The following is a 24,761-nucleotide window of genomic DNA, read 5'->3' as shown; positions in this document are numbered from 1 at the left end:
CAATGCCGAGCTGTCTGTCAGATTTGAATTCTTGAGATTTAAAGGTTACAAGGTATGAATTTTATAAATAGGAAAACATGGGCCTTCTAACTAGAGAGATTATGATACATTAACCAAAAAAAAAAAAAAAAAAAATAATGTTAAGGATTTCACCATTTGAATCTCAACTTGAATTTTAATATTATATATCACTCATTTATTGAATGATGTATTTCATAATAACTAAAATTACTTAACCACCACTCAATTGTAAGATAACAATTTGTGTTTAATAAAAATAATACTGTGATTGGCACATCATAGATTAATTATCATTTGATAGACAACTAGCGGAGGTGGAATAAACTAAACAAGATGATCATTTATTAAAACTGGGGACATCCAACGGCTGATGCTGCAGTCTGTAGCTTACAGATTCTGTAAGCTAGTCAAGTCCTAAAAACTGGGTACTTGGTCTCTGGTATTGTAAATTAAAAAAGATGCATTCCAACTTGGCTGCTCGTTATAAATTATTGGGTATCATTATTTATACTTAATTAGCATTTGCATGTTCTTTGGAAAATCAACATGGGGAGAAACGATCCATATCTCTTTGTCCCTTGTTTGATTCTTTTCTCAGCTATTGTGGCAGCTGCAGCAAACATATCCAGAGACCAAGATGCTCTTCTTTCCGTAAAAGCTCATATAATCAATGATAATCCCAACAATATTTTGGCTCAAAATTGGACCTCAAATACTTCCGTTTGTAGCTGGATGGGCATCACTTGTGATGTCTATGGCAATAGAGTCACATCCTTGACCATTCCTGATCTTGGCCTTACAGGCACCATCCCTTCCTATCTTGGAAACCTTTCTTCGCTGCAAACACTCGTTCTCAGTCATAATTGGTTTTCGGTTACCATACCAAAAGAAATCGGCAATTTGACCAAGCTTAAAGAGTTACGTCTTCCCTATAACAAACTCGAAGGTATAAATCAAAATCACAAAGTGTTATTTGTTTTATTTTTTATTTTCTTTTTAATTTACGTTGCCAGATAATATGTTCCAGCAATCCAGCCTATAGATTTTACTAATTGAATTAATTGACACATACGCATAGAGTAATATGTAGGGGCAAAATTATGTGTAGGGCCTTGAGGTCAGATTGGAAAAGATTTCAGGCAAATTAAAATGAAAATTTTATCAATTTCTATGCATACTTTTATTCATAGATTTTAGGGAGCCCCTATGTTACAATTAATGTAACATACACACTCAACAACAACCACACAAATGATGGGCCCACATAATTTATGTGGTTGTTGTTGAGTGTGTATGTTACATTAATTGTAACATAACATTTGCCTAGATTTTATAGATATTACTGTTATGGCTTACTCAATTATACACAAGTGTTGTGTGAGGGGCGGAGCTATCTGTCTAGGCTTGGGGCCTATGCTGGAAAGATATTCAGGAAAACAAGGGCTGCTTGAAAATTTACCAAACTATATGCTTATATATTTTTTGGCCCCATTAATTTAATTTAATTTTGTTACAACACATATAGTTTTATAATTTCTCTATTATGGTCATGACTATCAGCCCACTTAATTTATGTTACATTCACTTTAAGTAAATAGTTTACAGCTCTTGTCAAAATTAAAATACTAGTTCCATCAATAGTGTTATGTAAATGAGTAATGATACATCTATAAATTCTTTTACAAATTATTTTTATACAAATTAACTTGACATAACATGATTGGTTGAATGAAAAACTACATAAGCCACATGATATAATGCTGTATCAGTTTGTGCTAAATTTATGTGCCTAGATAACATGTTTCACTCTATAGCTGTTATATTTTGATTAAGTTGAATGGTAAATATATTGTTAACACATGTTGCTTTATTTAATTTGTAGGAGAAATTCCTGAGGAGTTGGGCAATCTTGCAGAATTGGAAGTGTTAGTGCTAAATAATAACTTGTTAACAGGAACCATTCCTGCTTCAATCTTCAATCTTTCTTCCATATCAACTGGTTTGGTTTTGTCAAATAATAGCCTAACCGGTAGCTTTCCTGATGACATGTGTGAAGGCCTTCCACGTCTTAAAGGATTGCACGTGTCTTACAATCAATTCAAAGGGCCAATTCCAAACAATTTGTGGCACTGTAAAGAGCTTAGTACTGTTTCATTGTCATTTAATCAATTCACAAGCCGTATACCAAGAGATCTTGGGAACTCGACCAAGCTTAAAACACTCTTTCTTGGCTTTAACAACTTGATCGGTACGTACCCCGGCTATTTATCATCTATTATCTATAACACATAGTTTTTTCTAAAGTACATATATATGGACGAAATTAATCATTACAAATCTTCAGAAATGTTCAAAATTTAGCATAACAATATGTAATTATGTACATGTTTGCAGGTGAGATTCCACAAGAAATCGGCAATCTACGTAATCTAGAGATTTTGGGGATTGATCAAAACAACCTAATTGGTTTTATCCCGGATACAATCTTCAACATTTCAACATTGAAAATACTAACCCTCTTCAACAATACGCTCTCAGGAAATCTTCCATCTAGCAAGAACTTAATTGGACTTCCAAATCTCGAAGGATTGAACTTGGGGCTTAACAATTTTGGTGGCAGTATTCCAAGTTTCTTTTTCAATGCTTCCAAGCTCTATACCCTAGCGCTGGGATATAATTCCTTCTCAGGACTTATTCCTGAGGCATTGGGCCAATTAAGAAACCTGGAGAGGCTTCGGTTAGAACGCAACTACTTGACATTTTCAACCTCCGAATTGATGAGCTTCTTTTCTGCTTTGGTAAACTGCAAGAGTTTAAAAGAGATTGCTTTGTCGGAAAATCCTGTGGATGGTGTCCTTCCAAGTTCCATAGGTAATCTTTCAGTTTCTGTGGAAAAAATATACATGTACAAATGTAACATTCACGGCAGGATTCCTAAAGAGATTGGCAACTTGATCAACTTGACAACGCTGAGTTTAGCAAACAATAATTTGAGTGGATCACTTCCAATGACGCTTGGTAGACTAAAGAAACTCCAAGGTTTGGATCTTCAAAATAATAAATTTGAAGGACCAATCCCACAGGAGTTTTGCCATTTCTCTAGACTCTATAAGTTTTACATGAACCGCAACAAGCTTTCAGGATCAATCCCTTCATGCTTAGGTGATCTGAACTCTCTACGGATACTCTCTCTGGGTTCAAATGAGTTAACTTCTGTCATACCTTCAACTTTTTGGAACCTTGAAGATATACTGCGCTTCGACTTTTCATCAAATTCTTTAAATGGGTCTCTTCCATTGGAGATTGGAAATCTGAAAGCTGTGGTAAGCATATATTTGTCAAGGAATCATTTATCGGGGAATATCCCGACCACAATTGTAGGCCTAAAAAATTTGCAAAGTCTTTCCTTGAAACACAATAGATTACAAGGTCCTATTCCAGAATCTTTTGGTGAGTTGATAAGCTTGGAATTCTTGGATTTATCTAATAATAATCTTTCCGGTGTTATTCCTACGTCTTTGGAGAAACTCTTGTACCTCAAAAGTCTAAATCTCTCTTTCAATAAACTAGTAGGAGAGATTCCTAGGGGAGGAGCTTTTGCAAACTTCTCAGCTGAATCATTTATAGGAAATGATTTGTTGTGTGGTTCACCCCATCCACAAGTCCCACTTTGCAAAAGTAGCCCTCAGAAAAAATCAAAGAAAAAAGTTATTCTCTTAGGAGTTGTTTTGCCTTTGAGCACTGTGTTCGTTGTTACAGTCATACTGGCTCTTACATTTGGATTGATCACCAGATGTAGTAAAAGAAGAAGCACAGAGGTTTCACACATTAAAGTTGATATGTCACCACAAGTGATGTGGAGAAGATACTCACATGATGAGCTTTTGCGAGCAACGGATCAATTTAGTGAAGAAAACCTCATTGGGATTGGAAGTTATGGCTCGGTTTATAAAGGCAGGTTTCCAGATGGGATTGAGGTTGCAATAAAGGTATTTCACTTACAACGTGAAGGAGCATTAAATAGTTTCGATGCGGAATGTGAAATATTAAAAACTATTCGCCATAGAAACCTGGTCAAAACTATCAGCAGTTGTACAAATCATAATTTCAAAGCATTGGTACTAGAGTACATGCCGAATGGGAGTCTGGAGGATTGTTTGTACGCTAGCAATTTTAATTTGGATATTTTTCAGAGATTGGGCATAATGATAGATGTTGCATCAGCTTTAGAATATCTCCATTTTGGTCATTCCAATCCTATTGTCCATTGCGACATAAAGCCTAGCAACGTATTGTTGGACGACAGTATGGTTGCACATTTGAGTGATTTTGGGATTGCAAAGCTCTTAAGTGAAGAAGACTCTATGAAACAAACACAAACACTCGCCACGATAGGTTACATGGCACCAGGTTTGTTCTAAGCTTCATATTTGTTAATTTTAAACAATATTAGTATTAGTTTTTCATTATCTTCTTGGCAGAATATTATTGAATGCTGATGTTTTAATTTATGCAATCTATAGAGTATGGAAGAGAAGGACAAGTATCAATAAAAGGTGATGTGTACAGCTATGGGATTATGTTGATGGAAGTATTTACAGGAATGAAACCCACAAACGAATTTTTTACTGGAGAAATGAGCATAAAGCGTTGGGTTAACGACTCGTTACCTGCGGTGATGAATATCATGGATGAAAATCTACTGAGTGAAGATGAAGAACACGCTAATGTTTCAAAGCAGTCATGTGCATCATCTGTTTTGAGTTTAGCAATGGAGTGTACAAGCGAATCACCTGAGAATAGGGTCAACACAAAAGAAATTATAAACAGACTCATAAAAATTAGAGACTTATTATTTGCCAATATTGAAATGGTCTGAGAATAAGTCTGTTACGTATATTTATTTATAAACTTTGTAGACTTTGTGAAGTATTTGAATGTTGTGAGCTCGCAGGTAGAAAATTGAAACGAATTACGATGACTTGCAGATCAATTATTTGTTTCGTGTGTGATGAATTGATCACTTTGTAAACGGCTACGTGCATATATTTTTTATCTTATATGAGACAAAAATATTCCTAAATTTGCACCTCATCATGTGTCCAATTTGCCCCAGTAACGAATCCAACCATTCTAAGAAAGCCTGCTGAAACAATATTCCCGTTCAGAAACAGAGGCCCCTCCAGCTGCAAGCATAGAGGCTAGAATTTTTGTCTTACGAGAACAAGTCTTCTCTCAACAGATATATATTTCCCCAACCTGTTCAGCTATACTGTCAATATACATAATTACTTCTGACAAAAATTGTTCGGTCTACTCTAATAGATACAAAAATCGCGTAATTTTATAAATCTGATTTGCTCTTTCATGTCCTTATTCTGGATGAAAGAATAACAATCTAAATATTCCCTTCATGTACAAGGAAAAGATCAGGCCGTGTTTTGACCAAAGCAATGACTATTCATGATTCCATACTAGAATTAATTACATACCAAGTCCAAACTAGAGAAATATTATAGTAAAACTTCGTTTGAAACGATGTGGTAGAAAGCAACATGCGACTTAAAGGGCACGATCCGCTTCTGTATTCTCTCCTCTTTTGTGTTTTCTGCCAACCATCTGAGATCACCAGTAATCAGTCAACAGCAGAAACAGCCAACAGCGGGGACTATTCAAAACGCTCTCAGTTGATTAGAGCAGCAATCTTAGAAGCCAACGATGGCATTATGTCAACATCTTCACAAGTAATAGGAGTCGGCAGTATCAAGCAGCAGTAGTCCAAAGCAATGCTTGTAGCGGTTGTTGCCAGCTTAATTGCTAGAGCTCTAAGTATGGCTTAGGCGAATTTGTGTCTGTTCACTCTCAGCGAGACTTCGAATTGGCAGAAATAAGAAGTAACAACGCAGCAGTGGCCGTCGTTTTATCACTCTGTTTGTGTTTCTTTAGTTTTGGATAACGAAACCCATGGTCAAGACTCTGGTTTTGGATGCCGGGTCGGTCAGAATGCTCCTCGGTCCGAAAAATTACTGTCGATAATTGGTTTAGAAATTAAAAAAGAAGAAGATATATTTTCTTAATGATTGTGATGGGTGGGATGATCCTTTTGTTTTAATTAAAAAAGAATATTCTTGAGAAAGTCTAGTTCCACCCATATATATTGGTTCATCAAGTAATTGATCTTGTATTTCTCTCTCTTTTTTTTTTTCTTTAACAAAATTTGAGTATCATTTATGTATGAAAGAGGGAGAGGGTATTGATCTAGTTTAAGAACTTCGACTTTATTAAAGTCCGAGAAAACTGTTAGGTAATATATTTTAATAACATTATGACTTAAGAAATTTCCCGAACTTTAACAAATTTAGAATCTTAAATGGGATATAATAATAATAATAATAATAATAATAATAATAATAATTCTCTAATAAAGGCATCTTCACTTCTAAAAAGCACAATCTCCTATATATTGAAATCTAATTTTTTTTTTTTTGTATTTTAATGTGCACCCTTAGGTACTCTTACTAGAGAAAGACTACACACACACAACTACAAAGACAACCTCACATATGGTCATTAGTAATCAATGTCAACGATAACCTTACATGTGGTCATTAGTAATCAATGTCATATTTGAAGGGATATAAATTTTAAATTATAAGGAACCATCTATAGTATTCAAACAATAAATTATTTTCTTATTCATACATATGAAAAGAGTGTTGAGATTGAGTCCACTCATATCTAAATTTGCGAAATTAAATAATTAACTTAGGAGATTTTAATTGATTTTTAATTTGTAAATACAAGTAGCTCGCTTTATCATCCAATGTTGAAAGCACAAGTAACTAGATTTACCACGCAATATTAAAAAAAAAAAAAACTATAAGACTAGGATGTGTGTACAAGTGTTTGGTTGTGCAAGTGCCGCTCTGTCTGTAGAGAAGACCCTGAGGCATGCTTTGATAATCCACAGCGTTGAGGTGGAAGCTAGTCATGATCTGCCGATTCTGGAATCAGTTGCTTCACTGCATCTGCTGCTGCTGCTGCACTCAACTGAGATTGAGCATTTCTACAAACCGTGATATCACATGCCCATAAGTGCCCCAACAATGAAACAATGAAATATGAATAATAATATTTGACAATCAACAAAACACCACCATGAGAGAAATGGCAGTACTATAGCATAAATAGTATTGTTGTGTTGTGTGCTACAGTAACATTGTTGTATGAATAATATCCTTTGCTGTATCTTAATTAGTGATGCTTAGTGATGGGTACACTACGACAATCGAAATGAATTAGGTACAGTACAACAATTCATTTTGATTAATTAGGAAAAAAAATTCCTATTTTCAAATTTCATTACATAAACTTTATCTTCTCGAATGAACCTCGGCTGCCGAGGGCAATTTTATTGAAAATAAAATGTTGTATTAAATGACCGCTCCTTACTTTTTACTTTTTAATTAATTTATCTCTTCTACTTCTGTCCTTTCCTTCACAACCCATTAGTTTGAATACTTTTTAAATTATTTAGAGAAGATTTTAAATTTTACAAAATTAATTTTATCTCAGACAATAATATTTTGCCTTTCAAAACATGAGTATAATCCAAAGTGTGTTTAGTATTTTCTCACAATTTGATTCGGTAAATGGATACTTATTACAGTGCTTGTAGTGGTCATGCCCCCCCCCCCCCCCCCCATTTTTTTGGTTAAAAACGGCTCAACTAAAGGCTAACAACTAATTGAAACAAAATTAAGCATAAGTCTGTTGATGAAATTAATGCCATTGTCAATGGTTTTGGAATTTTCAATTCTCATGCAGACTCATGTGGCAACAAGAGAGTAAAGATAATAGTTAGACAGAGATGAGAGTACCTGTGTGTGTGTTCATTTGCATGGAGATTTAGACCAGAGTAGAAGAGTTTGGCGGTTCAAAGTGTCACTCTGTTTCTGTCATATATAATTTTGGTTTTGGATGCCGGGTCCGTCAGGATGCTCCTCGGTCCAAAAAATTACTGGCGATAATTGGTTTAGAAATTAAAAAAAAAAGAAAGAAAGATATATTTTACTCGTAGTTTTATTAATTTGGTCATGTACCTAATGATTTTGGTCATGTACCCATATATTGCTTCGTCAAGTAATTGATCTCGTGATTCTCTGTCTTTTATTTCTTTAATAAAATTTGAGTATCATTTATGTATGAAAGAGAGAGTATTGATATGATTTAGGAGCTTAGAATTTATTACAATGGGAGAAAATTATTAAATTATATATTTTAATAGCTTATGCCTTAATAATTTTTTTGAATTTTAACAAATTTAGTATATATATAAAATAATTTTTCAGCGAGGACATTCTCACTTTAAGTGAAAATGCTAATAACATATTAAAAAAATACATATTTCAATATACTAAAAAAAAAAAAAAACACAGATTCCGATATATTGAAATCTGTATTTATTTATATTTTAATGTGCACTCTCACTTTAACAAAGTGTGAATATTTTCATTAGAGAAAAATTATATATATACATACACAGGCACAACAATGACAACCTCACATATGGTCATTAGTAATCAATGTCATATTTAAAAGGATTTAAATTTTAAATCAGGAATTATATGTAATGTTCAAATATTAAACTATTTTCTTATTCATACATATGAAAAGAGAGTTGAGATTGAGTCCATTGATATCTAAATTTGTGAAATTAAAGAATTAATTTGGGAGATTTTCATTGATTTTTAATTTGTAAATACAAGTAGCTCGATTTATCATGAGATAAAATGTTGTGTTAAATGACCGCTCCTACTTTTTAGTTTTTATTTAATTTATCTCTTCTACTTCTGTCTTTTCCTTCACAACCCATTAGTTTGAATACTTTTTAAATTATTTAGAGAAGATTTTAAATTTTACAAAATTAATTTTATCTCAGACAATAATATTTTACCTTTCAAAACATGAGTATAATCCAAAGTGTGTTTAGTATTTTCTCACAATTTGATTCGGTAAATGGATATCTAAGGAAGCTAAAGATCTTATTACAATGCTTGCAGTGATTGTTGAAAATGGCAGTCATGACCAGTCAACAACTGACCTCAATGACACATTGGCATGCCACCTGAGTTACACCAATTTACAGTCAGCTGATGGAACAAGTTCAATGAGGTGGCAAAACAGTTACACAGAAGAATATCAACACATGGAATGAATGGATGAAGATTCTAGAAGCATTATATCATTGGCTGATCATTTATGAATTTTGTTTGTTTTATCTGAAATTGTTATCCTTAGCTAGCTGTCATTTTTGTTCCTTTGTGTATATAAACAAACGCCTGTAAACTTTTCAATTAATTCAAGTTGATTAAAATATAATAGCCTCTGGTTTTATGCTCTGCTTGCCCAAGAAAAGCAATTCTTAACGAATTCAAGTTGGTGTCAGAGCCTTCTTCAAGCTATGGCAAGCAGTAGCAGCACACAAGCAAATGTGAACCAAAATGATTAGATGGGCAACTTGAATCAAAATGAAAATCAAAACACCTCTCAAAATATTGAACAAAATCCGGGTCATAACACACCTTCACCCACTCAACACATCACTAGCAGCACCTATGTATTCACAACTCCTATCAAGCTAAATCAAAATAATTTCATGCTCTGGAGATCACAAGTGATTTCCAGCATTAGAACAAATGAGATTGAGGGTTTCATAGATGGCAGCCATATCTGCCCTCTTAGAGTCTTGATAAACCTTGGACAAGATCAAACAATAGTCACCACATCTAACCCTGAATACCAAGTCTGGAAGAAACATGACCACATTCTCCTAAGTTGGTTGTTGTCTTCACTCAGTGAGGAAGTTTTGGGCACTGTGGTGGATTGTTCTACCTCCTTTGAGGTTTGGACAACTCTTTCCAACCAATTCGGTGCAAGAACTAGAGCTAGAATATTACACCTCAGAACACAAATCCAGACCACCAAAAAGGGCTCACTAACCATTCATGAATATTACTCTAGAATGAAATCTATATTAAATGCACTTAGGGCTGTAGGAAGTAACATGAGTGATGATGACTTTATCATGTGTGTATTTGCTGGTTTGGGATCAGAATATGACTCAATTGTAGCTAGCATAAATTCAATGCAGGAAAGTCCTTCACATTCTGAAGTCTATGGCATGCTTCTCAGCCAAGAAAACAGAATAGAACACAACCTAAGCTCAGGGACTATAGAGGCAAACTATGCACAAATGAGAAATGGGAGAAGGAATTGGAACAAACATGACGGGGCTAGAAATCAACACCAACCTGGCATAGTTTTCAGAACCCCTGGCAATGGATCTGGTAGTGGTCAAGGGAATCAAAACCCTCAAGACAAAGGGAAAGGCAAGGCTGTGGCTAATGATGATGGCTCAGTCCTAAAGGGACCATGTCAAATTTGCTGGAAAATGGGACACACTGCTGCTGAATGCTGGCACAGATTAAAAAGAATTATGTAGCATAACCAGGCCGAAAGAGAGAATCAAGAGGAGCATATATGGCTGCAACTGATGGCCAAAACAGTGGAGTCTGGTACTTGGACAATGGTGCCACCAACCATGTGACAAATGCCCTTGGTAACATAAACATCAACTCTGAGTATCAAGGTAATGAAAAACTAGCTGTTGGAAATGGTGAAAAACTCTTGATCTCTCATATTGGTAAATCTATGCTTTCCATTTCATATCACATAAACACATTGCCTTGAATGACATACTATATGTGCTAAGCATCACTAAATATCTCATTAGCATTTCCAGATTATTGCATGATAATGATATTGATATTGAATTTCAAAAATCTGTGTGTTTTATCAAGGATGAGAGACAAGGGAAAATTTTGGTGAAATGAGTGGCTAGAGAGGGGCTTTATGAGCTGTTGTGCTTGCCAACTCACCTGAGTAGGAGCAAAACTCCTTATACTGCTATTTTGTCTTCATCTTTCATGCCTAAGTCAATAAATTGCATTAGCAATCCAATGTCTATGCTGTCGTTTAATTTGAATAGTGTCAAGTTAGACAATGTTAGTGTTGAGTCCACTGAAACTGATAGATCAAGCAATGATGCTTTGAGAGACATTGATCTCTGGCATCTCAGATTAAGGCACCCAAATGAGATTGCTTTGAAAAGCACCTTATTGTCTTGTAATCAGTTCAAATTAAATAAGAATAATGCTCCTTCATTCTGTTGTGCATGTCAGTATGGAAAACAATCTAAACAAAACTTCAAAAGCAGAGAAACTAAACCAGCAAGTCTTTAGAATTGATTCATGCTGACTTATGGGGACCAGCACCAATTCCTTCAAGTCATGGATGCATATACTACATATCTTTTGTAGATGACATGACAAGATACACCTGGCTGTTTCCCTTGACATCTAAATCCCAAGCTTTCAATACATTCATAACCTTTAAAAGTCAAATTGAAAACCAATTGAATCTGAAAATTAAAGCATTACAAACAGACATGGGAGGAGACTTCAAACCATTTAAGCCATTTCTTGACAAAGAGGGAATAGCATTGAGATAATCATGTCCTTATCTACATGAACAAAATGGCAAGGTTGAGAGAAAATACAAACATGTGGTGGAAACTGGTCTCACCTTGCTAGCACAAGCTAAAATGCCATTAAAATTCTAGCAAGAAGTCTTCACTTATGCTACCTATATTATCAACAGATTGACTTCATCTTTCATTGGAAATAAAACTCCTTTTGAGCTGCTCTACCACTACAACCCAAATTACTCACAAATCAAAGTATTTAGGTGTGAATGTTACCAAATTTTGAGACCATACAACAAGCACAAGTTTGATTTCCATACTGCCAAGTGCACACTGCTAGGGATAAGTATAAGTCACAAGGGATATGTTTGCATGCATCACTCAGGTAGAATATATATCTCTGCTAGTGTCAAATTCAATGAAAGCTCATTTCCTTTCTCTAATGACCCCGAGTTCAGTAGACAAGAGTCCACAAATCAGATTGATTTTATTACTCTCTTAGAAAAATTTTAGGTTGTGTCATTCTCTCTTGTTACTCCTCAAGTCACTCAGTCAGCAGCTGATCAAAGCCACTCTCTTGAAACTTCTGAAACTTCAGAACAATCCTTGAACCTTGACCAAGGTAAGACACAACAGAATTTGAGCATTGACATGATACTAGATAATCAGTTACCTTCACCTCATTCAAATCATCAGCTTCAATCAAATGACCAACCTTTATCCCCAGCCACAGTACCCAATACAAAAGGAGTTGTACCATCACATCCTATGGTAACAAGATCTAAGGCAGGGATCTTTAAACCAAAATTGTACCAAATTTCCACTCAACCACAGACAACATTACCCTCAAATGCCTCAGAAGCCCTAAAAGAACCAAGTTGGAAAAAGGTAATGAAAGATGAGTACAATGCCTTGATAAAGAATGAAACATGGACCTCGATACCAAATGACTCAAGCTACAAATTAATTGGAAATAAATGGGTGCACAGAGTGAAAGAAAATCCAGATGGAACCATAAACAATACAAAGCCAAATTAGTGGTGAAGGGGTTTCTGCAGATTCCAGGTATTGATTTCACAGAGACTTTCAGTCAAGTTGTTAAGGCTGCAACAATTAGAATCATCTTTACTTTGGCAGTAAACAATGACTGGATGCTGAGGTAGGTAGATATAAACAATGCTTTCTTGAATGGTAAGTTGACAGAAATGGTTTACATGCCACAGCCTGAAGGTTTTGTGGACAAAAGCAAGCCTAATCACATATGCAGATTAAAGAAAGCATTGTATGGTTGGAGACGAGCCCCCAGGGCATGGTTTGAAAAATTAAAAAGTGCCTTGAACTCTTGGGGATTTGAAAACTCCAAGTGTGATACCTCATTGTTCTTCAAAAGGACAAAATATGAGATAGTTATACTGCTCATTTATGTTGATGACATTATCATCACTGGTGACAACAGCAACAATATTGAAGAGTTAGTCAGTTATCTAAACAAGGCTTTTGCCTTAAAGGATCTAGGAGAGCTAAACTTCTTTCTGGGGATTCAGGTGAACAGAAATCAAAACTCTATTATGCTGTCTCAAACCAAGTATATACAGATTTGCTTGCCAAAATAGAAATTGGTAACTGTAAAAGAATTGAGTCACATTTCAGTACTATAGAAAAGTTGAAGAAGAATGAAGGAGAAAATTTCATGACCCCACACTGTACTGAAGTGTTATAGGCAGCCTGCAGTATGCAGTACTCACAAGGCCTGAGCTTACCTATTCAGTGAACAAGCTTAGCCAATTCATGTCTGATCCCAGGCAACCTTACTGGATAGCATGCAAAAGAGTATTAAGATATCTCAAAAACACCATGAACACGTGCTTAAAATTCAAGAAATCAGAGTACTTTTATCTAGTAGCCTACACATATGCAAATTGGGCAAATGATTTGGATGACAGGAGGTCAGTTAGTGGCTATTGTGTTTTTCTGGGTGGAAATCTCAAGAAAGCAATGTTTAGCTGCTAGATCCACTACTGAATCAGAATACAGAGCAATGTCTCTATGTACTACAGAACTTACATGGATTGGCTCCTTACTAAGTGAGCTGAAAATAGAGATGAAGAGAACTCCAACAATTCTGAGTGACAGCACAAGTGCAGCTGCAATAGCTACCAATCCTATTTTTCACTCAAAAACTAAGCATTTTGAGATAGACCTACATTTTGTTAGGGACAAGGTAGCTAGAAGTGAACTGGAGACCTACATTTTGTTAGGGACAAGGTAGCTAGAAGTGAACTGGAAATTAATTTTGTTGCAGGCAGAGATTAGATAGCTGATGTTCTAACTAAGCTATTGCCTTATTACAAATTCAGCTGATTTAGAAGCTAATTCAAGGTGTTTGACAAAACCTCGTGTTTGAGAGAGGGTGTTGAAAATGATAGCCATGACCAGTCAACAGCTGACCTCAATGACATATTGGCATGCTCCTGAGATACACCAATTTACAGTCAGCTGATGGAACAAGCTCAATGAGGAGGCAAAACAATTACATAGAAAAATATCAACACATGGAATGAATGGATGAAGATTATAGAAGCGTTATATCATTGGGAGAACCCATATGGCTATCTCAGATGAACATGTACAAGATCCTACTAGCTACAACGAAGCTCTAATAAATAGAGATATTGAATTTTAGAAAAAATCCAAGAATCAAGAAATGGAATCTATGTATTCCAATAAAGTCTGGGAACTTGTAGAGGCACCAAATTGGGTAAAACCTATAGGGTGTAAGTGGATCTACAAGAGAAAAAGAGGAATAGACGGAAGGGTGAAAACATTTAAAGCAAGATTAGTAGCCAAAAGGTTTACTCAGAAAGAGGGAATCGATTATGAGGAAACTTTTTCTTCGGTTGCTATGCTTAAATCCATTAGGATTCTGCTCTCTATTGATGCAGTGCTAGATTATGCAATTTGGCAAATGGATGTCAAGACTTCCTTTCTTAACGGGCATCTTGAAGAAGACATCTACATGCAGCAACCAGATTGATTCATACAAAAAGGCCAAGAACACATGATATGTAAGTTGCAGATATCCATTTATGGATTGAAGTAAGCATTCCGGTCATAGAACAACAGATTTGATCAAGCGATTAAATCGTTTGGATTCATTCAAAACATTGATGAACCATGTGTGTACAAGAAAATTCAAGGAAAATCTGTAGCCTTCCTAGTTCTTTATGGAGACGATATTCTCCTAATTAGAAACGATATAGGAGTATTGACTACAATAAAGAGAACGTTAGCAAAACAATTTGATATGAAAGACCTAGGAAAGGCAAGTTATATTCTTGGTATCAAGTTACTACGAGACCAGAAGAATAAAACTTTAGCCTTATCTCAAGAAGTATATATCGATAAGATATTGGCTAGATTTAGTATGGAAAATTTCAATACTGGTTTATTACCATTCAGACATGGAATTGCATTCTTTAAGGATCAATCACCTAAAACATCTGAAGAGATAGAGAGATTGAGACGAGTTCCTTATGCAGAAGCTGTGGGAAATCTCATATATGTCATGCTTTGCACTAGACCAGACATTTGTTTTATGGTAGGGATGATTAGCAAATATCAATCTAATCCTGGACCTGAACACTGGACTGCGGTCAAGCATATAATGAAGTATTTGAAAAGAACTAAAAATTAAATGCTTGTGTATTCTGGTGATGAACTCATTCCAGTGGGTTATACTAATTCTGACTTTATGTCAGATAAGGATTCCAGAAAATCAACTTCCGCCTATGTGTTTACATTGGGAAGTGGAGCTATTAGTTGGAGAAGTGTGAAATAATCTTGTATCGCAGACTCCACAACTGAAGCTGAATATGTGGCTGCATCCGAAGCTGCAAAAGAAGTTGTATGGCTCCGCAAGTTCCTACAAGATCTTGAGGTGGTACCTGCTCTAACTGCACCCCTTAAACTATTTTACGATAATAGTGGTGTGGTAGCTCAATCTAAGGAACCAATGAACCACAAGAAACAAAAACATATTGAGAGCAAGTATCATCTTATAAGGGATATAGTGCAGAGAGGTGATGGGGAGGTTACTCAGATTGAGTCACAGCAAAACTTGGCAGATCCTTTTACTAAGGCCATGCCTGGGAAACCTTTTAACTTGCAATTAGAATCCACAGGCATGCGTGAGATGCCAAATATGCTTTGAGAGCTAATGGGAGATTGTTGGGAAAATATGCTCTTTAAAAGCATATGTGTTTATTTAATTGTAATAAATATTTTTTCTTATTAATAATATTAATGAGGTATTTTATTCAAATATCTTAATTGCATTAATATTTTGATTAAAGTCCATTTAATCATATTATATGTATTTATGTGATCACCATGTGGATTCAAAGAAGACATAAATATAAGTTATCTTATGATTAAATAAATTTAGTTCGCAGTTAATAAATAAAGTTGGGCACTATATTTAGGCATAGACTATAATGAATTCATTGAATGATTTGTCTTAATAATATATGAATTTATTGATGTAGTACGACTACATTGAACAAGATCACATATGAGATTTAATTAACCTTGAAATGACTGTCAGACTTATTAAATCTCATAGGCATTGATTTTACTGTAATCTTAATCTTGAGTTAGTTATGATTTCATGATTGTAATTGTTATTCCATTTGAGTTACCAATGGGCACGACACACAATTGTGGTTAAGATTACCCGATATCTTGGTGGAAGCATTTATGAGTATTGGAGTTATATAGAATTTGTACAACACATCTCTTGATGAGTTTTTGTCACTTGATCATAGAATTCTCTGGCCAAAGTGTGTCAACATATTTAGTATGTTGAAAATGATCATTAGAGAAAACCAATAAGTATCAAGGAACAAGATATTATTAAATTGATTGGATATTTGAGATATCGATTTAATTAACGATGTGGTACAAAGTATTATACAGTAAAGAAATCAATGTGACTTGGGACGAATTATTATTCGAGCATACAATTATGGAGGTCAATTCCAATCTTTTAGTAGAGTAGATTTGGAATTAAATAATTGGGCTAGTTTAATTACAGGTCTAATTATTGTAGCCACTATTGTATGTTCCCAAATGATCACTGGATTAGCTCATTTAATTGACTGCACCACTACTGGATTAATAAGCAAAATAACCAGCTATTTGGGTCAAAAGCCTAAATATATTATTTAGTGAGAGGCTCCATTAATATACTTGAGTGTAAGGGACCTTGCGTTATTTTACAAGGAGGGCCCCCTATATCATAAGAACAAGTAACGTGACTTTTGTTTTAATTATTTTTTAATTTAAATCAAAAGGGATTTAATAGAATTAAAAAATAAATAAATATGGAGCCTAGGGTTTCCACTAGAAAAAAAATATAAAAGGGTTTATTTTCACCCAAAAGATATAGAGCAATCACTTTATACACATCAGAGAAAAAGATTTTTCTCTTTACTGTTGAGAGAAAAAATTTCTTGTGCTAGTTGCTTTGGTAGTGATAAAGGCGCCCACACATCAAGTGCAGATCAAACCTGAGTCATAACCTGGAAAATCATTGGTGACAGTTCGTGATCTAACAATCGTAGTGGTGATGGATCGTAATCTAACAGGCGTGGTTGTGACAGATCGTGATCGGGGAGCCTAAATCACTTCAGCAGAAAAAGTCAAATCAAATTTTCAAGATACGATTTCTAAATTACAAATTCTTATATATTGTATGAGAGCGATCTTAAAATGTTTTATAAAAAAAATTAAAAAACTGTATTTTTCTGCAACAATTTCTTGAGATTTAAAGGTTACGATTATATGAATTTTATAAATAGGAAAACATAGGCCTTGTAAGTGAGTGCGATTATGATACGTTAACAAAAAATAATAATAATAAAATAAAACAATAATGTTAGGGATCTCACTGTTTGAGTCCCAACTTGAAGCTAATACTATGTGTCATTCATCTATTGGATGATGAATTTCATAGTTAGTAAAATTACTTAACCACCACCCAATTGTAAGATAAAAATTTGTGTTTAATAAAAATAATAATGTGATTGGCACATCATGGTTTTATTATCCTTTGATAGACAACTAACGGAGGTGGAATAGACTAAACAAGATGATCATTTATTAAAACTGATGACTTAGTCTTGGTCTCTGGTAATGTAAATTAAAAAAGATTCATTCCCACTTAGCTGCTGCTTATAAATTATTGGGTATCATTATTTGTTCTTAATTAGCATTTGCTTGTCCTTTGGAAAATTAACATGGGGAGAAACGATCCATATCTCTGTCCCTTGTTTGATTCTTTTCTCAGCTATTGTGGCAGCTGCAGCAAACATATCCAGAGACCAAGATGCTCTTCTTTCCGTAAAAGCTCATATGATCAATGATAATCCCAACAATATTTTGGCTCAAAATTGGACCTCAAATGCTTCCGTTTGTAGCTGGATGGGCATCACTTGTGATGTCTATGGCAATAGAGTCACATCCTTGACCATTTCTGATCTTGGCCTTGCTGGCACCATCCCTTCTCATCTTGGAAACCTTTCTTCGCTTCAAACACTTGTTCTCAGTCGTAATTGGTTTTCGGGTACTATACCAAAAGAAATCGGCAATTTGACCAAGCTTAAAGAGTTACATCTTGACTATAACAAACTCCAAGGTATAAATCAAAATCACAAAGTGTTATTTGTTTTATTTTTCATTTTCTTTTTAAATTTACGTTCCCAGATAACATGTTCCACTCTATAGATTTTATTAATTGATACATGCACATAGAGTATTACTTAGGGGCAAAATTATGTGTAGGGCCTGGAGGTCAGATTGGAAAAGATTACAGTCAAATTGGGGGTTAAAATGAAAATTTTATCAATTTCTATGTATACTTTTATTTATAGATTTTATAGATATTATGTTATAGCTTACTCAATTATACACAAGAGTGTTGTGTAGGGGGCGGAACTATGTGTCTAGGCTTGGGGCCTATGCAGCCTATGCCGGAAATTGGAATAATATTCAGGAAAACAAGGGCTGATTGAAAATTTACCAATTTATACGTATATTCATGTTGGAGCCCCTTTATTTAATGTAATTTTGTTATGGCCTATGTAGTTCTACAATTTCTCTGTTATGGTCATGACTGTCAGCCCTCTTAATTTATGTTATATTCTCTTTATGTATATAGTTTACAGCCCCTGTCAAAATTAAAATACTAGTTCCATCACTAGTGTTATGTAATGAGTAATCATACACCTATAAATTTTTTGTATAAATTATTTTTATTCAAACTAACATGGTATAACGTTATTGATTGAATAAAAACACTACATAGACCACATGATATAATGCCGCATCGGTTTGTGCTCAATTTATGTATCTAGATCACATGTTTCACTCTATAGCTGTTATATCCTAATTAAGTTGAATTAAATATATTGTTAACACATGTTGCTTCATTTAATTTGTAGGAGAAATTCCGGAGGAGTTGGGCAATCTTGCAGAATTGGAAATGTTAGTGCTCAATAATAACCTGTTAACAGGAACCATTCCTGCTTCAATTTTCAATCTTTCTTTTATATCAACTGCTTTGGATTTTTCAGATAATAGCCTAACTGGTAGCTTTCCTTATGACATGTGTCCAGGCCTTCCACGTCTTAAAGGATTGTACGTGTCTTACAATCAATTCAAAGGGCCAATTCCAAACAATTTGTGGCACTGTAAAGAGCTTAGTAGTGTTTCATTGTCATATAATCAATTCACAGGCCGTCTACCAAGAGATCTTGGGAACTCGACCAAGCTGAAATCACTCGATCTTGGCTTTAACAACTTGAACGGTACGTACCCTGGTTATTTCTCATCTATTATCTATAACATATGTGTAGACGAAATTAATTATTACAAATCTTTATAAATATTCAAAATTTAGCATAAGAATATGTAATTATGTATATGTTTGCAGGTGAGATTCCACAAGAAATCGGCAATCTACGTAATCTAGAGATTTTGGGGATTGATCAAAGTAACCTAGTCGGTTTTGTCCCGGATACAATCTTCAATATTTCAACATTGAAAATACTAAGCCTCTTCAATAATACGCTCTCAGGAAATCTTCCATCTAGCAAGAACTTAATTGGACTTCCAAATCTCGAAGGATTGAACTTGGGGCTTAACAATTTAAGTGGCAGTATTCCAAGTTTCTTTTTCAATGCTTCCAAGCTCTATGCCCTAGAGCTGGGATATAACTCGTTCTCAGGACTTATTCTGAGGCATTGGGCCATTTAAGAAACCTGAAGAGGCTTGGGTTAGAACGCAACTACTTGACATTTTCAACCTCCGAATTGATGAGCTTATTTTCTGCTTTGGTAAACTGCAAGAGTTTAAAAGTGATTGCTTTGGCGGAAAATCCTGTGGATGGTGTCCTTCCAAGTTCCATAGGTAATCTTTCTGTTTCTGTGGAAGAAATCTACATGTACAAATGTAACATTCACGGCAGGATTCCTAAAGAGATTGGCAACTTGATCAACTTGACAACGCTGAGTTTAGGAGACAATAATTTGAGTGGATCACTACCAATTACACTTGGTAGACTAAAGAAACTCCAAGGTTTGGATCTTCAAAATAATAAATTTGAAGGACCAATCCCACAGGAGTTCTGCCATTTCTCTAGACTCTATGTGGTTTACTTGAACCGCAACAAGCTTTCAGGATCAATCCCTTCATGCTTAGGTGATCTGAACTCTCTAAGGATACTCTCTCTGAGTTCAAATGAGTTGACTTCTGTCATACCTTCAACTTTTTGGAACCTTGAAGATATACTGGGCTTCGACTTTTCATCAAATTCTTTAAATGGGTCTCTTCCATTGGAGATTGAAAACCTGAAAGCTGTGGTAGACATATATTTGTCAAGGAATAATTTATCGGGGAATATCCCATCCACAATTATAGGCCTAAAAAATCTGCAACATCTTTCCTTGGAACACAATAAACTACAAGGTCCTATTCCAGAATCTTTTGGTGAGTTGGTCAGCTTGGAATTCTTGGATTTATCTAATAATGATCTTTCGGGTGTTATTCCTGCATCTTTGGAGAAACTCTTGTACCTCAAAAGTCTAAATCTCTCTTTCAACAAACTAGTAGGGGAGATTCCCAGAGGAGGAGCTTTTGCAAACTTCTCAGCTGAATCATTTATAGGAAATGATTTGTTGTGTGGTTCACCCTATCTGCACGTTCCACTATGCAAAAGTAGTCCTCATAAAAAATCAAGGAAACAAGTTATTCTCCTAGGAGTTGTTTTGCCTTTGAGCACTGTGTTCATTGTTACGGTCATACTGGTTCTTACATTTGGATTGATCACCAGATGTTGTAAAAGAAGAAGCACAGAGGTTTCGCACATTAAAGCTGGTATGTCACCACAAGTGATGTGGAGAAGATACTCACATGATGAGCTTTTGCGAGCAACGGATCAATTTAGTGAAGAAAACCTCATTGGGATTGGAAGTTATGGCTCGGTTTATAAAGGCAGATTTCCAGATGGGATTGAGGTTGCAATAAAGGTATTTCACTTACAACGGGAAGGAGCATTAAATAGTTTCGATGCGGAATGTGAAATATTAAAAACTATTCGCCATAGAAACTTGGTCAAAATTATCAGCAGTTGTACAAATCATAATTTCAAAGCATTGGTACTAGAGTACATGCCCAAAGGGAGTCTGGAGGATTGTATGTACGCTAGCAATTTTAATTTGGATATTTTTCAGAGATTGGGCATAATGATAGATGTTGCATCAGCTTTAGAATATCTCCATTTTGGTCATTCCAATCCTATTGTCCATTGCGATATAAAGCCTAGCAACGTATTGTTGGACGACAGTATGGTTGCACATTTGAGTGATTTTGGGATTGCAAAGCTCTTAAGTGAAGAAGACTCTATGAAACAAACACAAACACTCGCCACAATAGGTTACATTGCACCAGGTTTGTTCTAAGCTTCATATTTGTTAATATTAAGCTAGATTAGTATTGGTTTTTCATTATCTTCTTGGCAGAATATTATTGAATGCTGATGTTTTAATTTATGCAATCTATAGAGTATGGAAGAGAGGGACAAGTATCAATAAAAGGTGATGTGTACAACTATGGGATTATGTTGATGGAAGTATTTACAGGAATGAAACCCACAAACGAATTTTTTACTGGAGAAATGAGCATAAAGCGTTGGATTAACGACTCGTTACCTGCGGTGATGAATATCATGGATACAAATCTACTGAGTGAAGATGAAGAACACGCTAATGTTGCAAAGCAGTCATGTGCATCATCTGTTTTGAGTTTAGCAATGGAGTGTACAAGCGAATCACCTGAGAATAGGGTCAACACAAAAGAAATTATAAGCAGACTCATAAAAATTAGAGACTTATTATTTGCCAATATTGAAATGGTCTGAGAATAAGTCTGTCATGTATATTTATTTATTAACTTTATAGACTTTGTAAAGTATTTGTTGTGAGCTCGCAGCTAGAAAATTGAAACGAATTACGATGACTTGTAGATCATTTATTTGTTTCGCGTGTGATGAATTGATCACTTTGTAAACGGCTAAGTGCATATATTTTAATCTTATAATAGACAATAATATTCCTAAATTTGCACCTCATCATGTGCCCAATTGGCCCTGGTAATAAATCTAACCCTCCTAAGCAAACCTCTGGAACAGAGTTCCTTTGCAGCTGCGATCATAGAGGCTAGAATTTTTGTCTTACAAGAACAAAATTCTACTCTCAACAGATATATATTTCCCCAACTTGTTCATATATATTATTAATATACTTAATTACTTCTAACAAAAATTGTTCAGTTTATTCTAATAGATACAAAAATCGTGTAATTTTATAATTATGATTTGTTCTGTCGTTTTAATATTCTGGATTCAAGACTAATGATCTAAAAATTTCCTTCAAATACAAGAAAAAAAAGGTTGTGTATCAACCAAAGGAATGACTATTCATGATTCCATACTAGAATTAATTGTTGCACACCTAGCTGTTGAGGTGTCGTCTAAAAGAAGTTTCCAGTATGTGGACTGACATTTTATTGAGCTCAATTTGCCATGTTTGGAGAAATAAATTCCAACTAACAACTCTAATGACGGCTTAAAAACAAACTTTTTTCACCATTTCATCTTTGATGGAAAGATGACATGTTAAAAGGAGATGGTGGAAATGATTTTGGTCCCTGAGGTCTATAATCAAACAAAAAATACTTATGCTACACCATCATTATTGATTATAGAGGTTTTAGAAGTATCAAAATCAGCAACAAAACACTTCAGTGGCTAGAGGTTTGATTCTAAACTTCCGTTCTTAATTGTTATGGGCATGTTATGTTTGTATTTAGAAATCATACTTAAGTATCCTTACAGTTGGTATCAGAGCATGTTATACCTTTGTCTTGATGTGTTTCTTTTCTTTGTAATATACACAAAGATAAAATAAAATTTCCCGTGATCTGATATGATTTTAATCAATTAAGGAGTAGCCACAACATCCTTATTTGTGCATAATTATATATTAAATATTTTAGATCACATATGATATAATGGCATTAATTGTGATTAAAGATATTTATATAATGTATTTTTTCCTACAGGAATTTATGTTATATTTGTATGTTTAATTAGGATAGAATATCAAACTATTTTCTTAATATACCCACATGAATTAAGAATTGGAATATGATTTGATAGTTTTATCATAAAGATATATGTGAATCTACTTGAATTAGAACTTTAGCCCACATGCAAGTTTTATGTCATTTGATTCATATTTTGTAACATGATTTACACCGGTAAAACATGATAAGCATGAGTTTTAATTTAATGTAGTTGTACAACCTGCAAGTTTTTATGAAATCAAGTGTGATATTTTCGGGTTAAATGGTGATAATTATAAAGTTTGAAAGGAGAGAATTCTTTCTCATTTAGGATGGATGGATATTGATTATGCTATTCGGAAAAACGAACCACTTATTGATGATAATATCACTGAAGTTGATATTACTCTTTATGACAAATGGGAGCAATCTAATCGCCTCAGTGTGATGTTCATAAATACCAAAATCTCTGCTGCTATTCGTAGTTCAGTCGATTAGTATAATGATGTCTGGGCACTATTGAAGGCAATCGATGAACAATTTGTAACTTCAAATGAGGCATTTTCAAACACCCTAATAATGAAGTTTTCATCTATGAAGCTCATCAGTATTAGAGGTGTGCGTGAGCACATTATACAGACGAGGGATATTGCGGCTCAGTTGAAACTTCTTGAGGTTGATATGTTCGAAACCTTTCTTGTGCATTACATACTGAATACAATTCCACAACATTATGGACCCTTCAAAATTTCATATAACACACATAAGGATAAATGGTCAATTAATGAACTAATGATTATGTGTGTTCAAGATGAAGGGAGGCTAGTAATGGAAGCTGGTGAAAGTGCATATACTGTAACACAAGGAAAGAACAAGCTTCAAGCCAAAAAGAAAGGGAAAGGTAACATACCTCCCCAAGAAGAAATTAAAAAACAATCCAAGTGCTTTTTCTGTAAAAAGAAATGACACAGAAGAAGGATTGCCCCAAATTTCAGAAATGGCTTGAGAAGAAAGGTAAATCAATCTCTTTTATTTGTTATGAATCTAATATGGTTGATGTTAATCATAACACATGGTGGATTGATTCTGGTTTTACAATCCATGTAAAAAATACCTTGCAGGGTTTGCAAAACCTAAGGAAGCTAGTGAAAAGTGAGCAATGCATCTTTTTTTGAAAACAAGATGCATTCAAATGTGGAGGCAATTGGAACATGCAGTTTGATTTTGAGCAGTGGTTTTGTTTTATTTTTGGAAAAGACATTTTATCCTCCAAGTTTTTCTAGAAACTTGGTTTCAGTTTCAAGACTTGTGCCACTCGGTTTTTCCTTTAACATTTCAGATAAATTTTGTAATGTATATTGTAAATCTGAACTTGTTGGGATTGGTACATTGTCTTATGGTCTTTTTCGTCTTAATTTGCAAAACTATACTTCTCATACTTCAATGCATGTTCATGCTGGTATTAAAAGATGTGTTATAAATAAAAATTCCTCTATTTTGTGGCATCAGAGACTCG

At 34.6% G+C, this 24,761-nt stretch overlaps 3 protein-coding genes across 4 annotated transcripts; all 3 read left to right on the top strand.

The window, feature by feature from the left end:
* Positions 1-477: 477 nt before the first annotated feature.
* Positions 478-22,142, top strand: LOC102625527 (LRR receptor-like serine/threonine-protein kinase FLS2). Of its 2 annotated transcripts, XR_008051326.1 has the most exons (5): positions 478-967; positions 1,904-2,269; positions 2,416-4,431; positions 4,545-4,975; positions 22,112-22,142. XR_008051326.1 is itself a non-coding variant. In XM_052433025.1 (4 exons), exons 1-4 carry the CDS (start codon positions 568-570, stop codon positions 4,898-4,900), a joined length of 3,138 nt encoding a protein of 1,045 aa, XP_052288985.1. In that variant the 5' UTR covers positions 478-567; the 3' UTR covers positions 4,901-4,994. The 2 variants fall into 2 exon arrangements, 1 of the variants encoding a protein (XP_052288985.1); XM_052433025.1 differs by lacking the exon at positions 22,112-22,142 and having other exon boundaries at positions 4,545-4,994.
* Positions 10,564-19,879, top strand: LOC112496520 (probable leucine-rich repeat receptor-like protein kinase At5g63930). Its single transcript, XM_052432754.1, has 8 exons — positions 10,564-10,726; positions 13,510-13,831; positions 15,026-15,156; positions 15,418-15,503; positions 15,642-15,747; positions 17,913-18,260; positions 19,066-19,431; positions 19,557-19,879. The coding sequence occupies exons 1-8, from the start codon at positions 10,564-10,566 to the stop codon at positions 19,877-19,879; spliced, it is 1,845 nt and encodes a 614-aa protein (XP_052288714.1).
* LOC107175365 (receptor kinase-like protein Xa21) lies at positions 19,817-22,040 on the top strand. Its single transcript, XM_052432753.1, has 2 exons — positions 19,817-21,571; positions 21,685-22,040. Exons 1-2 carry the CDS (start codon positions 19,939-19,941, stop codon positions 22,038-22,040), a joined length of 1,989 nt encoding a protein of 662 aa, XP_052288713.1. The 5' UTR covers positions 19,817-19,938.
* Positions 22,143-24,761: the final 2,619 nt, after the last annotated feature.

This window comes from Citrus sinensis, chromosome 8, assembly GCF_022201045.2.
Source record: "Citrus sinensis cultivar Valencia sweet orange chromosome 8, DVS_A1.0, whole genome shotgun sequence".
Taxonomy (NCBI): domain Eukaryota; kingdom Viridiplantae; phylum Streptophyta; class Magnoliopsida; order Sapindales; family Rutaceae; genus Citrus; species Citrus sinensis.
Note: the sequence above shows the minus strand (reverse complement) of the source record. Positions and strands in the feature narration are given on the sequence as shown.

What these genes read in the sequence shown, in the direction of transcription:
- LOC102625527 (XM_052433025.1), top strand. Translation starts at nt 568, where the DNA reads ATGGGGAGAAACGATCCATATCTCTTTGTCCCTTGTTTGATTCTTTTC. An exon ending in TCCCTATAACAAACTCGAAG is followed by an intron (nt 968 to 1,903) that starts GTATAAATCAAA and finishes TTTAATTTGTAG; the next exon opens with GAGAAATTCCTGAGGAGTTG. An exon ending in GATAGGTTACATGGCACCAG is followed by an intron (nt 4,432 to 4,544) that starts GTTTGTTCTAAG and finishes TGCAATCTATAG; the next exon opens with AGTATGGAAGAGAAGGACAA.
- LOC112496520 (XM_052432754.1), top strand. Translation starts at nt 10,564, where the DNA reads ATGGCTGCAACTGATGGCCAAAACAGTGGAGTCTGGTACTTGGACAAT. An exon ending in ACTCTTGATCTCTCATATTG is followed by an intron (nt 10,727 to 13,509) that starts GTAAATCTATGC and finishes TTTGGATGACAG; the next exon opens with GAGGTCAGTTAGTGGCTATT. An exon ending in TGACTATAACAAACTCCAAG is followed by an intron (nt 18,261 to 19,065) that starts GTATAAATCAAA and finishes TTTAATTTGTAG; the next exon opens with GAGAAATTCCGGAGGAGTTG.
- LOC107175365 (XM_052432753.1), top strand. Translation starts at nt 19,939, where the DNA reads ATGAGCTTATTTTCTGCTTTGGTAAACTGCAAGAGTTTAAAAGTGATT. An exon ending in AATAGGTTACATTGCACCAG is followed by an intron (nt 21,572 to 21,684) that starts GTTTGTTCTAAG and finishes TGCAATCTATAG; the next exon opens with AGTATGGAAGAGAGGGACAA.